The 27,104-nt window shown below is 43.3% G+C and overlaps 1 protein-coding gene across 7 annotated transcripts in view; it reads right to left on the bottom strand.

Annotated features, from left to right (window-relative positions):
- UNC5D (unc-5 netrin receptor D) overlaps window positions 1-27,104 on the bottom strand; it is a 638,805-nt gene that overhangs the window by 73,405 nt on the left and 538,296 nt on the right. For 4 of the 7 annotated variants that reach the window (XM_004021770.5, XM_042241214.1, XM_042241216.1 and 1 more), the window contains 2 exons: window positions 8,531-8,716; window positions 3,740-4,117 (listed from right to left, as the gene is read on the bottom strand). In XM_004021770.5, the coding sequence (XP_004021819.1) occupies window positions 3,740-4,117; window positions 8,531-8,716 (564 nt within the window). The remainder of the gene's footprint in view (window positions 1-3,739; window positions 4,118-8,530; window positions 8,717-27,104) is intronic. The other 3 variants (XM_042241215.1, XM_060406968.1, XM_042241218.1) reach the window with 1 other exon arrangement.

Raw genomic sequence — 27,104 nt, 5'->3', positions numbered from 1 at the left:
TCTGTGTTCCTGTTCCCTGCTACAGAATCGAGGAATGGAAGACTCATGGCAAAACAAGTTGTGTGGTTCACATTTATGGAAATTGTTCAGTAACATGCTAGGTATCATCAGTATCTTTCACTAAAAATGAGGCCCATTTAAATCTTGCTCACAGCTTTTCAGCTAGGGTATCTATTTATATTCCGGACCCTAATGTCAACAGTAGGAGAACAGTAATTGCCATACTCAGTGGCCTCTGATCAGCCCTCTCCTTTAATTGCCCATCCTTCCTTAAATGTGGCTGCCAAATGAAGTGGGCTCCATTACATCCTTCCCTGCTGGGGAGCAGAAATTATACATGTGATATTCAGTGTGTGCAAATGTCAAACCGAATACACAACCCTAGACATTCTGTATTGCTAGTTTGACATCACACTTTCTCTCTGCTGCCTCTCTTTTAGACTACGATGATAAGAGATATTTAGACCTTATTTAGAGATAGAGCACAGAGTGTCACCATCAAGAAATAATGCCATCTGAGCAATTAACCCAAAAGAGCTCTGCTGTGCTCCCATTTCACATTTTTCTCTATTCCCTGATTGAGGTATAATTCACACACTTAAGTTATACAAATTAACGAGTTTGGGAGCAAGTGTATACACTCACATTGCCATCCCAATCAAGATAGAACATTTCCACTATCACAAAAAGCCCCCTTGCACCCTTTGGTAGTCAGGTTGATCACCAACCCAGACGATCATTTATTTGCTTTCTGACATGTTGATTAGTTTGTCTTTTCTAAATTTTCAAATAAAATCATCCAGTGTGTTTAAAAAAAAAAAAGCACTAATGGTTTATTACATCTGTAACATGTGGCCCAATGCCTGGCAGAGAGTAAGCTCTCCGAAAATAAATCATGAATATATGAATGAATGAATAGGATTGAAAACTTTCAGTAAAAAGGAAAGGAAAAAAACAAAAAAACAGCCAGGTTTTGAGACATGCAGTTTTCTGCAGATTATCAGGGCCTGACAGTCAACTCCCAAATCGAATCAGAATAAATATGTGTGTGGACTTTCGAGAAAGGGCTGTTTGCAGAGTAGATCATATTGCATTCCTTTCAAGTCAGCTTAATTCCTTGTGTTTAGATTGAAATATTATTCATAATACACCGAAATTCAACCTGAATGTGTAGGATCACTGGAGCTTTAAACGATCCCGTCTTTCCTTCAATCAGAAGTTGTACGATGATCCTTTAAAGGTACTTCCCTCCCTCACTTAATTATCTAAATTGTATGTGGAAACTGAAGATACTCGAACACCAGAGGCAAAGGTCATGGGAGCTGATGGTGCTGGTGGCAAGTTATAGTTTATGAAGAATGATGGCTCTGTAGGAACTCTTCACACTTGTGGTCCCCTAAAGATGTATCCATTTTCAACAAGTCATTCACAAGTTATTTCTGATTAAAGGATATACTCTCCCCCAACCTCCACCTATCCTGAGAGCCTTTTGATAGGACAACAGAACCACCTGAGTTTTTTGGTCCCTGTTTTGCATAATAAATGATTTTTAGAGTGTGGGGACTGCAGCCAACCTTTCTCACAAACCACTGCCAGGCACCCCACAATAATTTGGGATGGATAGCATGAGAACAATTTAATTTCTCAGCCTCTCTTCTTTATACTTTAGCTCCCCAGGGCATATTTTACATTTATGTTCTGCAAATAACAGAGCATATGTTTCAATTCCCTGCACTTATTTTTTCTCAAATTCATTCCCAGTGAACAGCTTCAGACTGGTCTAGGGCTTCTCGTGCAGAGCTCTGAAAACGCCCCTTCACAGAGTTGTTTGGGAATCATAGATAACGCTACTGGAACTTTGGGTTGTCAACCTAAATGCTTCTCAAGTCAGAAGGGAAGCAAGGCAAAAGCCTATCATCATGATTTCATTTCACATTCTATGATGAATATTAAACAAATATAGGTGATAAATGGATGGATCCTGGTACTCCCTACACACACACAGATGAGGATGGGACCAATCTATTCAACCAGTAACTACTGAGAGCCACCTAAGTACCAAGCACTAGGTAAGAAAGTGGAAATAAAAGTACAGAAACTCAACACGCAAATTCATAATTTTGATGTATGTACATACTCTTCTCTTCAAAAGGGCAGGTTCTGCATCTTTTCCTTTTCTATATTCCACGTTTCCAATTACAGATTCTTTCTCTGAGGTGTCACGAAAGAGGTGGACATGACTCAGCAACTAAGCAAGAAGTGAAGCCACTCAGTCGTGTGCGACTCTTCGCGACCCCATGGACTGTAGCCTGCCAGTCTCCTCCATCCATGGGATTTTTCCAGGCACTAATAATGGCGTGGGTAACCATTTCCTTCTCCAGGGGATCTTCCCAATCCAGGGATAGAACCCAGGTCTCCCACATTGCAGGCAGACTCCTCAATGTCTGAGCCACCATGGAAGTAAACAACAAGAAGGGTACCTGGTAAATACGGCCACCTGCTCCCTACACGTGGACCTCCTATCCATCATATCTCACCAGGAGGAGGGCATCATACATACGTACAAAAAGATTCTAACCACGTCCTACTCATCGGGGAAGATTTAGAGCGCTGGAAATTTAGAATTCAACATCATTATTGGGTCTGCATTGGAGGGCCATTTCCCTGAAATTAAGTTTTTAATGAAGCAAAGGATATAGGAAAACCAATCATCAACTTGGAACAAATGGCAGGCACAAGTCACTAATCTATTTAGAAGGTCAGGCAGTAGAACAGCAGCATCTGACTAGTCCAACTACAGAATTCACTGTACAAGATAAAATGCTTAGTATTTTCGATGGGTTTGTTTTACCCTACAGAGAAATCTGCTAAGGCCCTGCTGGTCCCAGCTCAGTACTATCCAGATCTTTAACAACGATGGCAGATCTGGTCTTTTCCCTTTGCTCTCAGCCACAGTGATGATTTAGAGCACTCCCTAAATCCTGTTGCTCAGATACTGGGCGGGGGGATGGGGTGGGGTGGGTGGTGTTGGGCATTGCTCTCTTCCTCCATCTCACATCTTAGATGGCAACTCTGAAGACTAATGCATAGGTAGAGTCAAAGTTATCTGGGCTGTACATGACAAAACAACATGAAAGTCTTCCAACCAAAAGGAAACAAACACTCTTAAGCACTCTTGAGAACTACATAGCCAAGGATCTGAGCTTGAATTCAAAAGAGCAACCCCAAAGGAACCCTCATCACTGCTCATCATAAAGCAACATGATAGCAAGGGTGATGGATGCTGACTGTATTCATTACGTCAGTTACTGAGGAAGTTTGAGGGTCATTTCACTCATCTATCAACTTGTTTGTAAACCATGCTTCACTATAAACACGGTATTTGGCAGTCATATGAAGGAATGTTTTCAGTGCTTCCTGATCATGTTCTAGGAAATATATTTCAAGGGGCTTAAACTCTAGGGACCACCCGAACCTTCTGAGCCAGCATGGCTGTTGGCCCTAAGAGGGCATCTGACGGAGTGTACGGTCCATGCTGAGAGGCAGATGGCAGAGTGTAATGTTAGCGCTGCTTCTGGTTTGCTGTGTAAATCAAGCCAACTTCCGGAGCTATGGTGGTGTTCACTCTGACACTGGAAGAGTCAACATCTTAAAAATGGACCTTACGGGACATCATCATGTAAATATAATATGTTCAAACAAATGCTAGAAGATACACAAACGCACACTTACCACCCACCTGTATTTGGCATTACTAAGCGTCCTCCCAAATGGCCAAAGACACCCGTGGTCCTCAGCTCGGTCCGTGTAGGGAGTGATGACAGATTCTGGATGTAGGGTGTCTTATTTCTGGCATGCACTGTCGTGAAGCTGCGGTTGTTTCCGTGGGGGAAAGTCCCGGAATGATTCTTGCCGTGGTACTCGGCTCGCTCGGACACTCCCAGGGAGACCATGAACGAGCTCTGCACTTTGACTTTGATGTCCGACAAAGGGTTAAAGAGTGAGGACTCCGTCATGAGCTCCTTGTCCAGGGGGTCCTGGAGACAGATGGGCCCACTGTACGTTCGGCTCACTGTGAGGTCTGGCTGCATGGAGGGGTTCAAGAGCAGGGAGTTACCTGGGCAGAGAAGATGGATCTGTCACTCAGAAGCTGAAAAGCATCATAGTTCACATCTGCTTCTACAAACTACGCAGCGCATGCTCCCCAGCTGCCCAGGTCACGGCTAACCCCTCAGACCCACCCTGGGCATCTTAGGTATCTCTAACAGGCTGATCAGTAGTGTCCAGAGCCTCGGAAGCAGGAGCTCTGGCTTTTGCAGTCAATTTCCTGAATGCTGCCGATCTAACTCATCCTTTTCTCGAGTTCTTTATGTGCTATCTTTTCAAAACAAGTATTTCTGGCACTCCACCAGGCAACTTACTCAGGTATGATTGTTTACGGGATTATTTTAACTGGCAAAGAGGAGCTTCTAAAAAAATAGGAAAGAAAGATGTTTTGCAATCCAGTTTGGAGCAAAAATAACATCTGTTCAGTTTAAATGGCAAAGAGATGACACAGCATGGTGACGAGGTGGTGCTGTTTATAACCGAGGTGGCGTGGGTGCCAACACGTCTCCCGTGCAATTCTGGGCAGTTTCTGGGGGAGAAAAATGTTGTGTCCTCAGAGCAAAAGGGTCAGGGGGCTTCACGAGCAGCTCCATGTCTGAGCAGCCAATTCACTCTAATAACACGAATGTCACTCTGAGAGGCACAGAGGATCCCAGCTTCCACAAGGGGAGCAGCTGAGAATGGCTTCTTTCTGACTCAAAACAAATGGAGAAAAACAATCCTTAGAAAAACATGAGAAATTGGACTTTCTCATCGGCTGGGACATAACCATTTTTTTTTCTATGCCCAAATATTAAAAAGAAATGCTGATATTTTCTTGTGATGAAGTAATCTCATTTATTAGTAAATAACAAAATAACCCTCAGTTCCAAACTTCCTGCCCATATCAGTCCATCAATGTGACATCTCAAATTGAAACCCAAAACACATTAAACCATTTTCCTTTGGGGCCTGACAAAAATGTTCCGCATGTGATATTTTGGAAAATGTTGCAATTTCAGACCATATCCTATTAGCTTCTATTGTTTTTCCATTTTCATAATTTGTAACAACACCAGCAGGAAATCTATAACCCTGACTTTTCTCACCTCTTTGTTCTGATGCTCTAAGAATCCCAAATCACAGAGGAGCAGGTTCAAAATGAGATGAAACACCTTATAGATGTAAAAGCACCTTCATGAGGCATTTTTCCATGTTTGAGGATCTTTTTGTATAATAAGGAGCTGAGCTTTGTAACAGAACTGCACTGAACTCTACAGATACCAGCCTTACTCTGGGTTGTGAAGCGAGAAGCAGGGTGGAAGAACCATCTCACATCTGAAAAATTTGGAGCAGGGGTTTCCACTGGTACCTGAAAAAGCATCTCTCTTGGTCTCAGGGCTGTTTTCTCTCAAGCCCTCACCTTCTAATGTTTAATTTCTGGGTACTGTTAGAAGACTCTGCTATCTTATTGTCAAGTCAAGAAGCAAAAACATTTCTTAGAGTTAGACTTAAGTCTCAATTGCCTATCACTATGCACACATATATGTGTATGTTTGCATAGGTGTATTTATGTGAAAAATACACACACACACACACATATACACATATAAAGTTGGTGGCCAACTTGATTTAAGTCTGATTGAAGATAATCCCCCAGCGACCGCAAGTTTCCCTTTGGATCTCCTTTTCAAGGCCCTGGTCTACTCTACGTATGACATTCTATTAAGTCTCACTGTTCACCCTGCTGGCTCTCCAGTCATATTTGCTCAAGAAGGGATGTCATGAAGACAAGAGCATCCATGTAAGGCAGAGCCTCACCGTGAATACAGGGGAGAGCAGAATTTGGATAAGGGGCTTCTGTTGGTATCACTAGTTTTGTGAGTTCTTGGTCAAAGAAAATGGTAAAAATAAATTTGGAAAGGCTACATACTCTCTGAGAGATTCACAGTATAAGTTTCCTACATTCTGAGATGCCTCATGGTGATGAGATGTCTCAGCTTATCCAAGTCAGCCTTCCCCAGATGTTCAGATCAGGGAACCGCCCCTCTCACCCACCGCCTGCTGCTCTGCGGAACTCACTGGTGTTCTCTGTCAAGGTATGAGGAGACAGCCAGCTTCTAGAAGGATGCTTGCTACATTGACTGAGTACCTTACTTAAACCAAGGTATTATAAGCCATGTTATTCCAGGTGGTTTCACCCTCACAAGGCCCCCCGAGATAGATGTTAGTATGTCCATTTTACAGCTGTAAAAATTGAGACAGACAGAATAACTGATTTACTAGGTTTTACAGCAATTTTGGATTCAAATCTGACTTCAGAGCCTCTGAATTTACACACAAAGCCGCCACCCATACTACTGTGTATGCTGTTTTTAACTGGTAAGGTCTGAGACAGTGATATCTTATGATTTGATGGAGATATAGTTTTAGTTTCTTACACAGTTGCAAGACTAGTTCATTGGGTGAAGTGAAGTGAAGCTGCTCAGTCGTGTCTGACTGTTTGTGACACCATGGACTGTAGCCTACCAGTCTCCTTAGTCCGTGGAATTTTCCAGGCCAGAGTACTGGAGAGGGTTGCCATTTCCTTCTCCAGGGGATCTTCCCAACCCAGGGATCGAAACTGGGTCTCCTGCACTGCAGGGAGATGCTTTACTGTCTGAGCCACCAGTTCATTGGATGTACTTCTAATTAAATCATATATACTGGAACTTCCCTGGTGGCTCAGTGGTAGAGAATCTGCCTGCCAATGCAGGAGACACCAGTCTGATCCCTGGTCTGGGAAAATCCCACATGTCTTAGAACAATTAGGCCTGTGCGCTGTAACTATTGTCTGTGCTCTAGAGCCCGGGCGCTGCAGTCACTGAAGCTGGAAGACCCTAGCGCCCATGCTCTGCCACAAGAGAAGCCACCGCAGTGAGAAGCTTGGGCACCGCAACTTGAGAATAGCCCCCACTTGCCACAACAAGAAGAAAAGTCTGCACACTGCAGTGACGACACAGCCAAAATAAGTCACATGTACTAAGTCCCATAAGCTTAGGTCACTGAGGTGACATGTTTTTATCTGAGATCAACCAGACTTAGACCAGAAGCCAAGGTGCCAGAACGTGAAAGTGTTAGTTGCTCAGTCATATCTGACTCTTGGGATCCCATTCACTGTAGCCCCCCAGGCTCCTCGGTCCATGAGATTCCCCAGCCAAGAATACTGAGTGGGTTGCGATGCCATTCTCCAGGGGATCTTCCCAATCCAGGGATTGAAACTGGATCCCCCACATAGAAGGTAGATTCTTTACCATCTGAGCCACAAGGTGTCAGAAGTGAGTGGTAAGCAGTCAAGTCACTTGTATCTCCCACCATCTCCCCATTCTAGCCTGCTTGGGTTTCCACTGCACCATCCTGTCCCTACTCCATCACTGCCAAGCAGTAAGATTTCTTGTCCTGTACTGTAGGACAAGCACTTTAAGCAATAAACAGAAATGAAAGTGACAATATTGACCACAAGGGTCAAAGTAGAAAACTTCATCTATGGAAATAAGACAGTTCCATTTTTTCTAAAATAAAAGCCATTTATGTCTCACCTCCAACTCCCAATCAGGAACAGTTAGTTGTTAGAAGAAAATAAAATGACTCTTCTGTTTTAAAAATGAAATACTGCTATTGTTTGACATGACGAATTTTCCTTCCCCTACAACAGAAGACTGCTTCAAGGTGGCAAAGGCGGAGAGTCATTTAGGCTGAGAATTTCATTTTTTCTCTGGTTAACTAGCCCATCATACATCCTCTAAAATCCTTTTACGTATTTAAAATAGAAATAACTCCACTGAATAAAATAACTCCATCTAATAAATAGTGTCATAAATATGCCTGATAGAGTCATTGGTTCGTAGCTTTGAATAATAAATGTTTTAGTTAACTAAACATACATTCCCAAAGCAGGCTGGTTAAAATAGAAAGTTGGGTGACCTGAGACTCTGACTACATATCAAAGATGGACACGCCGTATTTGAAATGTGGGTAATGGTAAACTGAGCAGCTTCCCTGGTGACTCAGTGGTAAAGCATTTGCCTGCAGTGCAGGAGACTCAGGTTCAATCCCTGGGTTGGAAAGATCCCCTAGAGAAGGAAATGTTAACCCACTCCTGTATTCTGGCCTGGGAAATCTCATGGACAGAGGAGCCTGGTGGGGTGCAGTCTGCAGGGTGGCAAAACAGACATGATTGAGTCACTAAACAAAAATAGTAAATTGAGACCCATTGGTCCTCATGGCAGCCAAGAACTCAGACAGACTCCTCCATCAAACCTGGCATCCTAAGGTGTGAAGACAATTCTGGAGCAGCTCCCAGTGCCAAGAGCCACCCTCACACAGGACCAAAGAGCATGAGGGTCCTGCATGAGTGTAGTCTACGGTCCTGAGGGCATGCTGTTGGGGGCCCTACGCTGCTGACCTTGACGGACTGTTTTGAAGTTGAAGGTCTGGAAGCCACCTGTCAATGCAGAAGAGTCGATGACGTCCACACCATAGTCACTCTGGCTGCGTCTGTACAGGGTGATGCCGATAACCAGGACTGCAACGGCCACAACCGCGGCACCCAAGCCTGAGTACAAAGCGATGTCACTGGCATTCTCGATGCCTGAAAGACACAAGAGCAATCCTCAATGGCCAACATGGGAACAGCGTCAAAGAGCCACCCCAGGACACAGAATGAAACACTACCGGAATTTTTGGAGCTACGGATCAGGCAAAATGACAGATGTGGCTAGTTGCAAGTTGGACTCTCCAACAATAATCAGAAGACCTTGTATAAATCAAAGGGATGCGAGTTAAATAACTTAACTGCATTAAGGTAGCTTACCACGTAATGGAATCTGCAACAGAAGCAATTTTGCAAAGGATATAAGAGTTTTCAAGGAAAAACAGGCAACTGCTTAATTTGCTTGTTTTAGGAAGTCTTATTGCCCTGCAAAGTTTTTTTAAAATATATATATATTTTATTTTTGTTGGAAGACATGAGACCCACGTACAATGACAAAATATGGGTGAACTGCTCTGCTTGTCTATGGCCTGGGTGCATGCATTCACAGAGAGCATTCTCAGGTGAAAAGGTAACGCATGGTCTATGAGTCAAGAGACCAGAGCTCAGGAGTATGAACTTGAGCTTTGGCCCACGTCACTCAGTTCATCAGAACGCTGACAGTCATCAGGGTATTTACGATCATTATGAGCGATTTTCTGCTGTGAGATATGAAACGCACTCGGTCCCAGGCACTCTTATGTCCATGGTAAATGTTTCCTGGCACCAACTGAATGCTTGACTCTAGAAGTTTGTTTCTGTGGACGAGGACTGGTCTCTAAGAGGGCACATGCTGTTTCTCCCATACCTCTCCTACTCCATCCTATTGAATGCATGGGCAAAGCAAAAATAAAAGCGTTAGTTTGAAATTTAGATGGTGGGTGTCTCCCCACCCCCCAAGATAACACTGTAGCTGCTTTCCAACCCTTTGGCTAGAGGTCCTCGGGGTATGGTTGATTCCTGAGGACCCTCGGAATGGCTAGTGCAATTCGGCATGACATCTACCCAAGAACATGTAAGCCTTGAAGTGTGTTAACAATGGAAGGTGGCAAGTATTCACTACATAACTGATCTCCTTACAGATTATGTGGTAGGCATACTAAACAGGTCCAAAAGTAATTACTCTGTCACCCCTGCTGGGTTTAGCAGATGAAATAAACCCATCATATATTTACCTTGTAATTGCACAGCACTTAGGCTGTGCTCACCGCACCCTAATATGGTACTTATGTTATCAAGTGAGGAAGACTAACCACACGACTGAATTTATTTTCAACAAAGTTAGTGGACTATAAAATAAGGTGCCGCCAAATGAAAGCAGGAACAAGGAAATCAAGCAGAACCAGTTCAGTAATAGGGCGGCCAACACAGCAAAATAATTCACGGGGGAGAAAAACAGTCATCTCAAGAACAGTATCGGAAAGGTCAGAGGGTGATCAGATGCTTTTCCTAACAGCAACCTGGGAGGTGTTGAGAAACAGTGTGATCTAGGCTTTAGTTCCACTTCATGGTGGTCCAAATGGGGGAGGGCTAGGGATGCTGGGGTATCAGTGGTGGTCTTCCCTGGCCCCCCAGAACCACAGGGTAAAGACTGATGCCACTGCCAAAGTTCCAGTGTCCACCTGGGTCACGCGGGGAGAAAGAAGGGGAGTCATCACCCCTTTCAGTCTCACCCTCCCTCTACTCAATTAAGTTCCTTGGAGGGAATCATTAGAGAAGAGAGAAGACGCAAGCCACAACAGGTGTGGGCAAGCCAGGGTACCAGGAGCAGGGAGAGAACTGGACTGAACCCAATGAGCCTTCCCCCTTCTTTCCTCCAGGTCCTTGGGCGCTGCTCACGGATGGCACCATCATCTTAAAAGGTGTATCTGGGGAGAGTACACCTGCTCGGCAACTAGAGAAAGAGGCTGGCAGTGTCCTGAATGCAGCTGCTCTGTCACTGAGCTGGCAAAGCAGACGCAAAAAGACATCTTTAGCTTCCCAGGTACTAAAATAGGAAGGACCAGAAGCCAGAGGATGACCAGCATAAAAGTACTTCTGCTGAAAATGGACATCACTGGACGTGAAATCCTGACACAAAACTCAGTAGCAGGAACAAGCTGTCTTTGTTCCCCTGGATTCCTATCTTGGTGTTTCTGGCGTCCACCCTCTTGCTACCCAGGTAACCAGAATTCTCCGTACTCAAGATACAAGTTCTGTTTTAGGAAAGGAGTCTCCGCCTTTAGATGAAGGTATCAACGTCAAATACAGCTCATTGTGCTTGCTCTTCCAGGAATATGTGCAGAACCCTCTTAATAACCTCTTAATACTGAATTATAGGACTTTTAGACATGAATATGGGGACTTTGGGGCTAGGATAGGGAAAGAAGGGAGAGAGACTCATACAGGGATCACTGCTTCCCTAGGAGGCTCACCCTAGCACCTGGTGGGACAGTTTGACCTAGATTCAGAAGTCCATGGGATTCATTTTTACAAGAACAATCTGCCCTGGGAATTTGGTTTCTACATCTAATGATCTCATTCAACATACACTTGTGACGGGTCAACCGCTCAGTGGAAATGAAGACATACGGGTGAATTAACACGTGGCCCATAGTCTCTGTTGTTTCTTGTCTAAAAGACAAGGCTGTGATGGGACCCTGGTCTCCAAGTGCAGCGACAGAGGCAGACACGAGGCCTTGATGACTCAAGGCCTCATCAGTCATCCTTAGAGCTCAGTCTTCTAAAGCTGGGTCATCTACTTCCTTCTTCTTCCTCTTTTTCTCTTCTCTATTTACCTGCTTTTATTTCATCTTATTCTTTTTTCCCCCCTCCCCCACCATTTGCTAATCTTTTTTCTCCAGGACAGTAGAGTAGGTTTCCCTGTAAGGATTCCTGTGTCTTACAAAGGTAATTGATTCTCTTTTCATGTGTGTCTAGGACCGGCCCCAGGAGAACCTGAGGCTTAGGCTTGATGTCTGTGTCTGTGAGCACACGGGCACTTGGAGGGGTGCCATAGCAGAACCACTCCACATGTGTGTGTGTGTATGTGTGCTCACACTCAGCTCTCATTGCAAGAGCATCAGCAGTCCTTGCTTCCACCTGCTAGCCAAAGGCCCTGTGCCCCTTTCCGATTGTAAGGACGGGTCTTTGTCATATACCCCCCATCCCTCTAGGCCCTACCCACCTCTATCTACCCATCTGTCGGTGCAGGGCCCCCTCTTCTAAGCCAGCTGGACTGTGCCTTGGCTAGTCCACCAACCCTGCCAAACCCTGGTCCTCTAAACTCTGACATCACTTAGGGTTCCTAGAACTCTTTTTGGATCTTTTGATGGTTAATGACCTGAATGCCAAGGCATCCTACCTGCTTGACGCTCGGCCCAAGCACTTCTCTGTCATTTCCCCCGGAAATGTGTGAGTCATCCTGTGCAACTATTTGTTGATTACTCCCTGGACTCAGACAAGCCTGAGGGAGACTGTAGATCCCCTGCCACAGAGACCTTCTTTTCCTTACAGATACACACACACATTTACATCTGTCTGCTCACTCTTGCATCTGGGGCTGGTTTGTTTTCCCCAATTCATTCTGAACAAAAAGCTTTGATCGGGCTATTCTGCCTTTGTGGGCATAGGGTGTTTCTCCCCCCACCCGGATTTCTGTTATACATATCAATGTGTGATTGATGTCTTTCCTGGGTTTCCACCCCTGTTTCTTCTCTCTAAGCACTGTGAAAGCTTTAGGCCAAGTTCAGAAGGACGCAACATGTGGTATAAGAGCAAAAATATAAACGATGGGGAAATATCTTATATTGCAAATTAGTCAGAAACTACAGAGGGATCTGTTCATTGCTGGAAGGAGTGTGAAATATCTACAGAGAAAGGCTGCAAAGATTAGTAGTTGGAAACTAGGACTCTGGAAAGGAAATGTTTATGGGTTCATTTGGCCTGAAGAAAAGAGAACTATAAAGTGGCTTGTGGGGATCTTTAATGCATAAAGCGTGGTTCTAAAAAGAAGCTCACAGTAGGTGCCCAATGAACCTACATTTATGATGAAGCCAGTAACCAGCTCGTCACCTACTCTAACAAGGGCTGAAAAGGAGGACCCGGCCTTTTATTATAGCAATTGGGACTCTGTTAGATATTAAAATGACCTTTTCTACAAGGAGGGTTGTTAAAGAAAAAACAACTGCGCTGCATTTCTGAGGAAGCTTGTGAAATCTCCTTTAGAGTTTCTCAAAACCAGCATGACTTGACAATAGTCTGCAGTTATTATATTTTTGGTCAAAGCTGGTGAGAAAGGCTAAGTGACTTTTCAAAGTCCTTTAGAACTTCAGAGTTCAAGGACTAGGTATTCACAAGCTCCTGTCCTTATAAATTATAATCATACCTAGTCATTCACAGTGACTTATGTACCCCAAGGACTAAATTTAAGGGCTGTGTATTTAGTTTGCCTTCCTCTCTTTACAGGACTCTCATTTGGAAGACATATTAATGCCACTTATTCATGGAAATTTAGCTCAGTTCCCACATTATGAGTTTAAGTATCAGATTAGCATCTATTTTATAGGATTAGATAGCTACACAAAATGAATAAAGGAGCACAACAAAATGCCTTTCAAAACATACAGTTAGAGAATTTGGGACTGGCATGTACACGTGGCTAGATTTAAAATGGGCCAACAAAGATCTACTGTACAGCCCAGGAAACTGCTCAATGTCATGTTAACAACCGACACGAGACAAGAATTTGAAAAGAACAGATACATGTATATGGATAACTGAGTCACTTTCTGTACACCTGAAACTAGCACAGTGTCGTTAATCAACTACGCAGCAATATAAAAGAAAAAGTCAAGAAAAACACATCCTCTTTTTATCTTATTGGATACTGTAGAATGACCACTGCTCTTGTTTTAGGAGGAAAAAAACTCAGCAACTTGCTTATATGCATGGGGTAGATCATTTAATGTACTGTATACATATTATGTCCATGTTACATTAATGTTAATGTACATGCTTATATGCATGGGGCAAACCCTCTGTGTTATCATAGGTATTAGTGTCCATGTTTGGTGTACGTAGGTTTGTGTTGTATATTTGAAAGTTTTAGTAAATTTAATACTGGGGAGGCTCTTAATATTTTTGGGGATATATTGATAGGTATGGTTGGTAGTGGTTCAGGGAATAGTTTAAATAGAACTTCAGCTTTGTTGATATGGGGCTATAACCAGTCATTCTCTGGACAAAACCAATTAATACACAAAAATCATTTTAAAGTGGTCTAGCTCTGGTTAACTAGGGTGAGCAGTTCGTCGCTACTAGGATTCAGAATATGCATTGGCTGATCGGTCGGAATATTATGCCTCCTAGGAAATATCATTCAGGTTTGAAAGTGTTGAGGATTTGGAGTATAATTATCTGGGTCTCCGAGTAGGTCTGAATAGCACTAGTAGCATGAGTTAGTAGTATGGCACCCAGGATGTCCTTAATGGTGTAGTTTTTTGTTTTTGATGGAATTTTTTTGGAAAATTTTTAAAAATCCCAATATATGGGATACATAGCCTATGAATGCTGTGGCATTGTTCACTCTGATGTTTCATGTTTCTAAGAAGATGTATGATCCGATTCAGCCGTAGTTAACGTCTCAGAATGGTATCAGATTCTCCCAAAATCAAATCCCACCCCCATCTTGATCTGGGAGATCGATGAGTTTCAAAATTGATGTTGATCATTAGTGTTCTTGTAGTTGAATGTGATTGCTTCAAAATCTTCCTTTTGAATGGTGGGGTTGGATGTATATTGTATTTTGGTCTTTTTTAGGTTTAATGGTTTTTAATTTTATTTTGTATAATGGTGGTTTTGGTTGAACTTATGGTTGAAAGATAAGGAGGTGGAAATTGTGTTTAAGTTTAATGGCATGGGGGATTTAACTTGACTTGATATATGGAATTATATTACACAACAGAGCTTCTTGAATCAGAAGAATTATGCTGCTGAAGCAGCAGTCTCTAGGCCAACCCCTCCTCATCCTGGCCCAGAGGTACAGACAGGGCTGTAAACACGGAGGGGTGTGCCAAAACATTTAACTGCACGCTAGCACATAACAGAAGTTCTTGTTCGAACTGTTCATACTTGCCATGAACATTTGGGGTAACAAGTGTCTCTTTCAGTTCTGGTACTGAATCTATGCCCAGTCAGCATCTGGGATTGCTGGGTCATAAGGTAGTTCTATTTGCAATTTTTTAAGGTACACGGATTAACTCATTTTAATCCTTCCAACAAACTTGTAAAAAGGTGCCAATTTAAATATTGAAACTGAGGCCAGAAAATCACTTGTCTTGCCCAAAGCCTCATGACGGTTAAGTAGCAGAGCTGGGATTCAATCCAAGGCAGCTTGACTCCGGCTCATTGCCTGTCCAGCTGTGAACCTCTGCCCTGGTCACACTGCCTGATACTGAAATCGCGCACAAGCCCCCGTGTCCTGTCTTCTGCAGTAAGAGGCTGACTCAGAAGTTCACGACTGGGAAACGTGAAGATATAGAAACAAAAAATGGCTGCTGGGCTGGGAAACTGAGAACTACTTAGACTCTGAATTTGCCACCTGGCAGAATTGCTGAACTACCTTTTCCCTAAAAGGTACGGATAAACACTTGACGTGCAGGAAGCAGGCCCCCACCAGATGAAAACTGCTGACCACAAGAACACAGGTCCCAGACCAGTTGGAACCATCAAGTTGATGATGCTGTTTCCTTCTCACCTCACCACCAATCAGACGAATGTCCATGAGCTGATCACATCCTCTTTGAACCATGACTAGACAACTCCTCACTCCCCTCTCCAGGGCAGGGCATGCAGACTTGAAGGCATTAGCCCACGGTGGCCCCCTTTGCCTGGCAAAGCAATAAAGCGTTTTCCTTCTATTTCACCTAAAACCCTGTCTCTGAGATGTAATTCAGCACCAGCGTACAGTAAGTCCCTTACATATGAGCCTTCAAGGTGTGAAATTTCAAAGATGCAAATGTGCCCCGTTTGCTAGCTATTGTACTGTATTACTGTATTAGTACTTTCTAAGGTACTATACTGTAAGATTAAAAAAAAAGTTCTCTTTATTTTTTGTGCTTGTTTTTTATGTACTATTTGTGTGAAAAGTATTATAAACCTATTACAGTAGAGTATTATACAGCCGATTGTATTAGCTGGGTACCTAGGGTAACTTTCTCAGACTTACAAACAGAGTGGACTTACGGACGTACTCTGGGAACAGAACTCGTTCATATGTGGGGGACTTACTGTACGGAGGCTGAAAATTTCACCAACAGAACCTCTTGATGGCAAGGGTAAGCAGTAATGGAGCACTAAGCTTGTGCCTGCTTCTCTAAGAACTGCAGGTGTGATCATATTCTCAGGCTCATGATCAAATCTATTTGCCGTAGAAGTATTCTATTTCTTCTTTTACAGATGACGGCACAGGTTCAGATAGGGTAGAGGCTTCTTCATGAGAAAATGGCAAAGGTAGGGTTTGGACACCCATCTGTCTTCACTCCCCAGTGGTCTAACCATCACAGGATGGCCTCCTCACCTCTCCTCCCTGTACTGGCTTGACTATCCCTGCTGGACAAACCCACCAACTAGACTGGTGGGTATCATCAAAACCCCAGTGCTCTGCAAACCCACCTGGGCCTTCTTTGCAGCCTCACAATTATTGTATTCATGTCCCATGACCGAGAACGACTTTTCATCAACACAGTTACTCTGGACTTCATTTACTTTCTTCATCACAGAGGTGATCTCACTGCCCGCTTTTCCATGTGAGTCCCCTTCCCTCCAGCACACACACACCCTCCGCCGCAACTCAAAATTCCTCTGCTCCGTCCTGTGCTTTCCTTTCCCTGTTCCCTGAACAGCTGCTCCTCCTCTATGTCAGGCCGGCTCTGATCCGCCCTCTCCTGCCTCTGCAGGGACCTGGCCTCATTCATTATTCCCTTTCGGTCTCGCATCTTTCAACCTTGCCTCCACACCTGCGCCTTGCCTTCTGCCTCCAAACACGGCCTGGTTTCCCTAATCACCTCTACCCCAATCCTTCTCCCGACTTACTCCCTGATAGATCTCTGATAGAGGCAGTCTTTTTCCATATCCATGAAATTCTAAGCTCTTTGTTGAAAAGAATTACAAAAGGCATTTTTAAAACATTAAACCTTTCTTGATCATAATTTCCCTAATCAGTTAACCTCTATCCCTGTTGAAATAAAAGAATAAATAGAAAACACACACAGGATCAGGAAGTACTTTAGGAACTATAAAACGTTACACTACACCAAGAAAAAAATTCATCCTTCAACTAAGCCAGACAGATATGGCTTCAACTAAGCCAACATATATGATATTGCCTACATGTGGAATAAAGCATGATACAAATGAACGTATATAAAAAATAGACCCGTAGACATAGAAAACAAATTTATGGTTATGAAAGGGGAAAAGGGAGGGGATGAGATAAATTAGGCATTTGGGATTAACAGATACACAGTACTATATATAAAATAGATAACCAACAAGGACCTATGGTTTAGCACAGGGAACTATACTTCATATATTGTAATAACCTATAAGGGAGAAGAATCTGAAAAACAAAAGATAGACATATATACATATAGAAATGAATCACTTTGCTGTGTACCTGAAACTAACATAACATTGTAAATGAATTATACTTAATTAAAAAAAATAAAAAGAAATAAAAGTAACCACTGTTGATAGTATATTTGGGGTCTTTCAGGAAAAAAATTGTAAATTTCCATTTTTTTTACTATCCTTACTCTAAAAGTTATATAATCATTATTATATTTCCATATGATTTCCTTTACTACATTGCTTTTTTCCTCCCATTGTGTACAACACCTTGCAGATCATTCCTACCAGAACGTACAGACATGCTTTACTTTTTACATGGGCTCAGCCCACCGCCAGGCTCTATCATGATTTACCTTGTTCACTGTTTCTATACATTTCATTGCTCTTTTCTGCTATTAAATTCTGACTTTTGCCCAAACCACTGTTTCCTCCTGAAGATTGTTCACAACCACTCCATCAGACGGTGCTAACTACTACTTTGATGCCCAACAGTCTTAAATCAGGATCTCTTGCCTCGTCTGTCTGAAGTCCTCCTCATCCTCCTGCTCAATGGATAAAACCACCGCACCACTGTGCATTGTGCTAACATCTCAAATTTGTCATCTGTTTTACAAGGTCACCATTCTTATCTCTTCAAGTATTTTCTTGAATTCCCCTTTTCTAGTAATGACATCATCAGAGATCAGGCTTGAGCCTGAAGAGTCACCTTTCCTTTTCTGCCCATCGACCCCTTCCCCAAATGACTCACACAGCTTACTGAAACATCCCCAGTGCCTCTCACATCTCAGTTTTGATAGCAGGCACCCACATGGCACAGCCTCACCTAGCCTGGAACCGAGGCCACAGTCTTTACTCATTCTGAACTGTTATACGCGTGGCTTACTCTCCCCAAACACAGTTCTGGTCCTGCCACTTCAACACCTATCAAAGACTCTTGAGTAGGCATCAAGGTCACTCTAACAGGGGCTTCCCTTATGGCTCAAGATACTTTCTGCTCTGCCCCATCCTAAGTTTTAACTGTTTTTGCTCATTTCTCCTCTATACGGACCCTCCAACTTCTGCTTCATTGGCTGTACTAAAGCCTTTGACTGTGTGGATCACAACCAACTGTGGGAAATTCTTAGAGGTGGGAAATTCTTAGAGATGGGAATACCAGGCCACCTTACCTGCTTCCTGAGAAACCTATGCCAGTCAAGAAGCAACAGTCAGAACTGGACATGGAAGAATGGACTGGTTCAAACTGGGAAAGGAGTATGCCAAGGCTGCATATTGTCACACTGCTTATTTAACTTCTATACAGAGTACATGACGTGAAATGCAAGGTAGGATAACACACAAGCTGGAATCAAGATTGCAGGGAGAAATATCAATAACCTCAGATACGCAGATGACACCTCCCTCATGGCAGAAAGCGAAGAGGAACTAAAGAGCCTCTTGATGAAGGTGAAAGAGAAGAGTGAAAAAACTGGCTTAAAATTCAACATTCAAAAAGCAAAGATCATGGCATCCGGTCCCATCACTTGATGATGACTACATGGGGAAACAACGGAAACAGTGATAGATCTTCTTGGGCTCCAAAATCACTGTGGATGGTGATGGCAGCCATGAAATTAAAAAGACTCCTGCTCCTTGGAAGGAAAGTTATGACAAATCTAGGCAGTGTGTTAAAAAGCAGACATTACTTGGTTGACAAAGGTCTGTATAGTCAAACCTATGGTTCTTCTAGTAGTCAGGTATGGATGTGAGAGCTGAACCATAAAGAAGGCTAAGCGCCAAAAAATTGGTGCTTTCAAACTATGGTGCTGGAGAAGACTCTTGAGAGTCCCTGGGACAGCAAGGAGGTCAAACCAGTCAATCTTAAAGGAAATCAACCCTGGATATTTATTGGAAGGACTGGTCCTGAAGCTCCATTATTTTTGCCACCTGATGCGAACAGCCATCTCACTGGGAAAGACCCTGATGCTGGGAAAGATTGAAGGCAGGAGGAGAATAGGGTGACAGAGGATGAGATGGTTGGATGGCATCACCGACTCAATGGACATGAGAGTCTGAGCAAGCTCTGAAGACAGTGAAGGACAGGGAAGCCTGGCTTGCTGCAGTCCATGGGGTCTCAAAGAGTCAGACAGGATGAAGCAACTTCACTGGTTCACTGTAAGCGACTGAACAGCAACATGGACCCTACTTTTTAGGTGAATCCAATTATAGACCTAACTCAAAGATACTATGGGTTCAGTTTCAGACCACTGCAAAGAGCAAATCTCGTAATGCAGACAGGCACAGCTTGCTTGGTTTTCTGGTGCATATAGAAGTTATGTTTATACTATACTGTAGTCTGTTAAGTGTGCAATAGTATTATATCTAAATGAAACAATGGCTATACCTTAACTAGAAAATACTTTATTGCCAAAAAAATGGTAGCCATCCTCTAACAATGCAGAGCTGCCACAAATCCCAACTTGTTAAATTAAAAAAAAAAAAAAAAAGGCAGTATCTACAAAGTACAGTGATGACTGCCCAGATTCATTTTCTTCAAATAGACTTTGTACTTCAGTGGACTTCTTTTTTTGTCTTTTTCTTCTTTTTTCTTTCTGAAAGGCTCCCTCCTCCAATATTTGTTTTAATTCTAGCCATTCTTCCAAGATTGACAGTACAGATAATCTATTTAATAAAATGTTTCTTGAGAACGCACATTCAGACATGTTTTATTCTTTTCAGTAAAGTTTCCAGATTAAGCAACTATAAATATGATAGTTTAATTTGAATTTCTGATCAAGAATGTATAACTTGAGTAGAAGTATTTCTCATGCCATATTTGGGACATGCTTATGTCAAAAATGTATTCACTGCTGATGTGAAATTCAAATGTAACCAAGGGTTCTCTGTTTTATCTGGTAATTCTACCTTTGGATTGCAAAAAAAACTATCTTTTTCCCCATCAGGAAGACCAAGGTAAAATGAGAAAGAGAGTCAAAAGCAGGATTTGAAATCCAGCCCTTGAGAAAATGACTTCACTTTCATTTTCTACTCTGGGAATTCACGATATAAGTTCTAACTTTGAATATAGTAATACGTGGGGAGATGGGACCTGTGAATTCACATTTTTAGCAAGTACCCTGAGTTATTCTGATGCTGAAGACCATTATATTCTATCACTTATTCACTGTGGCTGTGCTTAGTTCCAAGGTATTTAATGAAGGAAACTTCATCATGTCCAGTAAGGTCAATGATATTCTTAAAAATGGTCATAAGATGGGATAGAATGGTCATATTATGATGGGATAGAAATTAGATAATAAAAAGATTACAAGCAGTAAGAAAATTACAAATGTTGCACATATGCTCAGGCTGAACTGATTCACAGTAGGAATGATTCTGAAGGACAAACAAGTCATGCAATTTGCGGGAAATGCTATATTTATGTAATGGAAAATGATCAGCAGGAGATGAAGAAAAATGATGGGTTAAATAGAAAAAAAGTTATCCTGTAAAGCATGGGTAGAAGATTAGCATTGATGCCAGTCACCTAATGTTAGCTTAAAGACCTAGAAGTCTGCTGAGAATTTAAAGATATCAAAGCTCAGCATTCAGAAAACTAAGATCCTGGCATCACTTCATGGGAAATAGATGGGAAACAGTGGAAACAGTGGCTGCCTTTATTTTTGGGAGCTCCAAAATCACTGCAGATGGTGATTGCAGCCATGAAATTAAAAGACACTTACTCCTTGGAAGGAAAGTTATGACCAACCTAGATAGCATATTCAAAAGCAGAGACATTAGTTTGCCAACAAAGGTCCGCCTAGTCAAGGCTATGGTTTTTCCAGTGGTCATGTATGGATGTGAGTTGGACTGTGAAGAAAGCTGAGCGCCGAAGAATTGATGCGTTTGAACTGTGGTGCCGGAGAAGATTCTTGAAAGTCCCTTGGACTGCAAGGAGATCCAACCACTCCATTCTAAAGGAGATCAGTCCTGGGTGTTCATTGGAAGGACTAATGCCGAAGCTGAAACTCCAATACTTTGGCCACCTCACGTGAAGAGTTGTCTCATTGGAAAACACCCTGATGCTAGGAGGGATTGGGGGCAGGAGGAGAAGGGGGCGACAGAGGATGAGATGGCTGGATGACATCACCGACTCGATGGACTAAGTTTTAGTAAACTCCGGGAGTTGGTGATGGACAGGGAGGCCTGGCGTGCTGCGATTCATGGGGTCACAAAGAGTCAGACACGACTGAGCAACTGAACTGAACTGATGGTTCAATGTGGGCTTCCCAGGTGGCTCAGTGGTAAAGAATCTGCCTGCCAGTGCAGGAGCCACAGGAGACGTGGGTTTGATCCTGGGTCAGGAAGATTCCCTGGAGGAGAAAATGGCAACCTGCTCCAGTATTCTTGCCTGGAAAATCCCATGGACAGAGGAGCCTGGTGGGCTATAGTCTATAGGATGATGAAGAGTTAGACGCGACTGAGTGAGTGAGCATGCCTGCATGGTTCATGGTTCAAGGCTGCAGATAGTTCTATGTGTTCAAGGTGCCATTCAAGCCTATACAGCATGAAAAAGAATGTCCAACGTGCCAGTATGGACTCTGCATCTTTTGAGGAGTTCTCTAACCCAAGAATGTGTATTCCCAGAATCCACATTATTCCACTTATAGATGAAAGCAGTGTACTTGGGGGAAAAGATGTAGAATGGATTACGTGTCAGTAAGGCGACGAGAAACACCTAATGTCTAGACTATACGGACACACTAGAGAAGGAAACAGCAACCCACTTCAGTATTCCTGCCTGGAGAATTCCATGGACAGAGCAGCCTGGTGGGCTACAATTAATGGAGTCTCAAAGAGTCAGACACGACTGAGCGACTAACACACAAGGACACACTGGGGTCATTCTTTGATAGAAATGATTCTGGAAAACTTCCCGTTTGGACTTTCACCTAGCACCGGGCACCAAATAGATGATTATTAAAAACTGCCTCCTTACTTCCCCTCTTCTCGAATCATTTGTCATCTTCTACTTTGTACTGAAGTTGTAGGGAAGAAACATTTCTTATTGTTTCCTTCACGCTTCACGGGGCCAAGACTATTTATAGAGAATAATTGTGCAATAAATATCTACTACACGAATGAGTTAAAATAAATACATAAAAGCAAAGTCTTTATTTTCACCTTAACAATAAAAGGCTCAGTGAGGAGTTAGCGGGAAGATGTAAGACCATAATAACAAATATGAATTGAACATCTAATACATACTATTGCGTGCGTGCTCAGTTGCTAAGTCGTGTCTGACTCTTCTGTGACCCCAGGGACTATGGCCCAACATGGGATCTTCCAGGCAAGATTACTGGAGTGGGTTGCCATGCCCTCCTCCAGGGGGATCTTCCCGACCCAGGGACTGAAACCATGTCTCTTGCATCTCCTGCATTGGCAGGCAGGTTCTTCACCACTGTGCCACGTGGGGATGGTGGTAAATGCCACAAGAATAAGGGTGAACAGACCCTATACTGTCTACCAGATGATCGGAAGGATGTCTATCAGAGAGGGAATTCAGCCTGGGATAAACGCAATGAACATACAGGATAGAAATAGGGAAACTGCTCGACAATCGGCCAATTAGAGGTGTAACTAACTCAGACTTTAGGGGCTTTGCAGAGGCAAGACCCAAGCTGAAGCCTGAAGGAAGGATTCATTCAACAGGGTAAGATTAGGTGGAGGGAAAGTTTTCTGGTAGACATAACAACATAGAAAGAACTATATGCCCAAATGGGCCCAGGGTGTTCAGAAAACTAAGAAGCTTTGTTTGGTGGAAGAATATAGGGTAGAAAGGGAAATACCTAATGATTAAGCAGCTTGAGAGAAGCGGATACGACTAAACAATGCCATCTGAAACCAGATCCCATAGACAGTAGATACCTTGTACTTTATCTTAAAAATAATGATCAGCTCTTGTAAAGGGTTAGACATGGAAGTGATGTGACCAGAACTGATTTTTTTTTTTTTTTAAGATCAGATAAACTGACATCAGCCAACTCCAGATACAGGAAGCAATGGTAGAAGTCCTGGTTAGGAAGAAAGGTGTCCTGAATATTCAGTTTTTGTCTTGGACACCATCTTCCTTTCACTTGGCTTTTCTCTCACTACGCTGGCTGTTTTCCTGTCTCCTGTGCACTAACTTCTGACCTGCCCTATATCTCAGTGTGGATGTCTTTCAGGGCTGCGGCCTCAGATATGTTCTCTGTTCACACTCATTATCCAGGGATCTCATTCAACCTATTGATTTTAAATACCATCTGGACACTGACAAGCCCCAGATTTATGTCACTGCCAGGATTCTCCTCTGACCTCCAGACTCATATATTTGACTGCCTGTTTAAGAAGTATCTTAAATGTAGCATTTATAACACTGAACTCTTGAGTCTCCCTCCAGATAAGCTAAACCAAGTTTGCCCCAGATCAGTAATAGCCAGCCTATCCTTCAGGTTGCATAGCTCAAATTTTGGAATCATCCCTGATGCTTTTCTTTCTCTCATACTCTATCTAATGCATTAGCAACTCCTTTTGACTCTGTCTCCCAAAGATATCCAGATTATGGACCTTTTCTACAATTTCCAATGCTCTCTATCTGGCCCAAGCCACACTCATCTTGAATCTAGGTTATTATAAAAGTTATATTGTAATAGCCTAGATCATTGTAACAGATCTTGTTTCTGCTCCCTGTATGTTTACATTCCCTGCAGTGGGTAGTTCATCTTTGAAAATATTAGGTCATGTTACTATGAATAAACACCTTCAATAGCTTTCCATCTCACTCACAGTAAAGGTCAAAGTTGTTACCACGGCCTATGATAAACTTGGTACTTTTCCCCCATGCCCCACTTCTTTGACCTGAGCTATTATGCCTCTTCCCATTGCCACTCTGCTCAGATACCTAGCCTAATTGTTCCTTGGATACCTCAGCAGCCTCCCATCACACAGCCTTGGCATCCCACTCTTCCTTTGCCCTGGATGTTCTCCTCCCAGATGAAATTGCTCAGTCGTGTCCGACTCTTTGCAACCCCTTGGACAGTAGCCTACCAGGCTCTGCCGTCCATGGGATTTTACAGGCAAGAATACTGGAGTGGGCTGCCATTTCCTTCTCCAGGGGATCTTCCCAACCCAGGGATCGAACCTGGATCTCCTGCATTGCAGACAGACGCTTTACCATCTGAGCCACCAGGGAGAATGTTTGTTCCCTTGGTTTTCTTCAGGTGTCTTCTTAAAGGTGATTTTACTGCAGAGACCTTCTCTAAACAGCTTACACAAAAAAGCAACATTCCCTTCTTCCCTACCTGCGCCTCTTCTGCTTTATTTCTCTTAATGACACTTGTCACCACCTCCATGGCACCCAGCCCTCTATATATAATTTTTTTTTCCACCTCCCTCACTAGATCTGCAGGCTTCATGGGAGCAGAAACTGTACCTGGCAGGCTCAGTATCTGTCACCTAGAGCATGTCCATGCCCATGGGGGATACTCAATAAAAAGATGCCGAATGGAGGGAGGGGTATGGAAGAGAGAAAATGGAGTGAGCTGGTGAACTTGATCTATCTGTGTGGCAGAATGGTTAGATGGTGATGATTCACTGAGTACTGAGCTGGAGAAAGGAGAGGAAAAAGACAGCAGTCTAGGAGGCTGTGCAAGTGTGGGACCCTACCGAGCTGAAGGCATAGCATTCACTGAATGAGAGAAGATGGGAGGAGGCCTGGGTTAAAGACACAGAAGGACACATTCAGGTTTGAAAAAGCTGAGATCTGGGTAACTGGGAGACATTCAACTGGCGAAATCCTGGAGGTAACTGACTCTAGACCAGGCAATGGGATTTGGGCTTAGTGTGTGTTTCTATTAGTTACCAAAATACCTGGGAAGGAGATGGAGAAAGAATACATTCTGTGCTATTTTCTAGGGGGTACCTGACTCCTTTTCATCCCTAAGGTGAACTTGCTGAACCAGTCGCTCATTGGGGAGCCTCTTAGCAAAGCCTCATTCTCAAGCTTCCAGGAGTCTCACTGTATGCACCCGACCATTTTTCAGCCTGACTCCGGGGGTGCGTGTTTGCCATTCAGAACCTACTATATTTTACTGCACTTCCTGACATTGTTACACAACATTTATTGAAAGCACATTTGATGGTAATGAAGTTTCTATTAACTATGATTAAATCTCATAAAGCACCTGAAGATAATTTAAGATGTGCAGAAGCAGAAAATGAAACATTCGGTTTAGTACATTAGGAAACGTAATTGATTAAATTATCTCATTTACAATAAGTGCTTTCATGAGCGATGCCGAGCACAGATTTCCCCCAGTTTGTCATTATGATTTGCCAACAGATACCTTCAGACTTCACTTTCTTTTCACACCTCCCCACGACTCAAAGCCGGTTCCTCAGCCCGCCTCACACGGATCTGTGCAGGAGGCTCTGAGAGATGGCTTCCACCCGTGCCACCTTGCAGAGGATCACGTGCACGGCTATATACAGAGAAAGGTTGTTTCTCAATTATCTTCATTATTGACTTTGATTTTGCATCAGTGATGATTCATGGAGTCTTCCACGAAACCCTGCTTTCACTGAACAAAACTGCAGCCTGCCTCTGGATGGTGCACTCCTAACCACACAGCCTCCAGAACCCTGATCGGATGCCTCTGGGAGCCTTCTGCAATCACATTGATTCTGTTAAGGTTTTATTTTTAGAAAATCACAAATTAAAACAGTTTAAGCGAGTCTGCAGCAGTATCCACCAATTAAGCACAGTGTACAGGAGTGAGAACCCCAAGCAAAAACTCATTCAGGAAGTCCCCGAGGACCAGAAATAGCCACTGGGGGTTTTATGGCTGGATGTACAGATGTAACCAAATTAGAACAGCACTGGGCTCACAAACTAAGCATGAAATTCATTTTTAAAAAATACACACGCAGGGCTCCCTGGTGGCTCAGTGGTAAAGAAGCCACCGGCCAGTGCAGGAGCCACAGGTTCGATCCCTGGGCCAGGAAGAGCCCATAAGCTGTGGAGCAACTCAGCCTGTGCATGGCAACTGCTGAGCCTGTGCGCGAGAGCCCGGGAGCCGTAACGACTGAAGTCCTTTCGCCGTACAGCCCTTGCTCCACAACAAGAGAAGCCATAGCAATGAGAAGCCCACTCACGATAACTAGAAAGTAGTCTCCGCTGACGGGCAACTGGAGAAGACCCAGCCCAGCCAAAAAATAAACAAAATAAAAATATCTTTAAACACACACACATATTGGCTGCCACATGGCTACCGATAATTTTGATTGTGCTTGACATGAGGACCAGGGGATGCGGGGGTGGGGTGCTCTATGATCAAGAGGCATTGGTGAGGGGCTCCACTTCCTCCAGGGAAACCCTGAGGTCTTGACCAGACAGATATTCATCGACCCACTCCTTCTCCCTCTCTCCGCATGCGCGCATGCACTCACACACACACAATACACAATTTGGGTTCACCAGCGTCTAACTTCCTATGGAGTTCCAAATCCACCATGCATGACTTAAAAGCCGCTAACTCCCAATAATGACTTTATGGGCAGCAGACGGCAGGGCAAACAAATTAAGAAAGCTTGTTTCTGTTGTTTGGCCAAGTTCTCCGACTCTGGAAGTCACAGCACCCTTCTATCTCAAGCCTGCCTGAAGCAACATCTGAAATAGGAACATCACAGCGTCACTGTATCTTTTTCTCTCATGCCTCCTGACCCTTGTTCCCCAGATACCAATTTCTGTCTATCTTCACAGGGCCTTAATTCTTTCAAAGAAGGTGGCTAATAAAAGCTGTTAAGTCTCCCAAGCTATTTG

The sequence above is a fragment of the Ovis aries genome, chromosome 26 (assembly GCF_016772045.2).
Source record: "Ovis aries strain OAR_USU_Benz2616 breed Rambouillet chromosome 26, ARS-UI_Ramb_v3.0, whole genome shotgun sequence".
Classification (NCBI taxonomy): Eukaryota; Metazoa; Chordata; class Mammalia; order Artiodactyla; family Bovidae; genus Ovis; species Ovis aries.
Note: the sequence above shows the minus strand (reverse complement) of the source record. Positions and strands in the feature narration are given on the sequence as shown.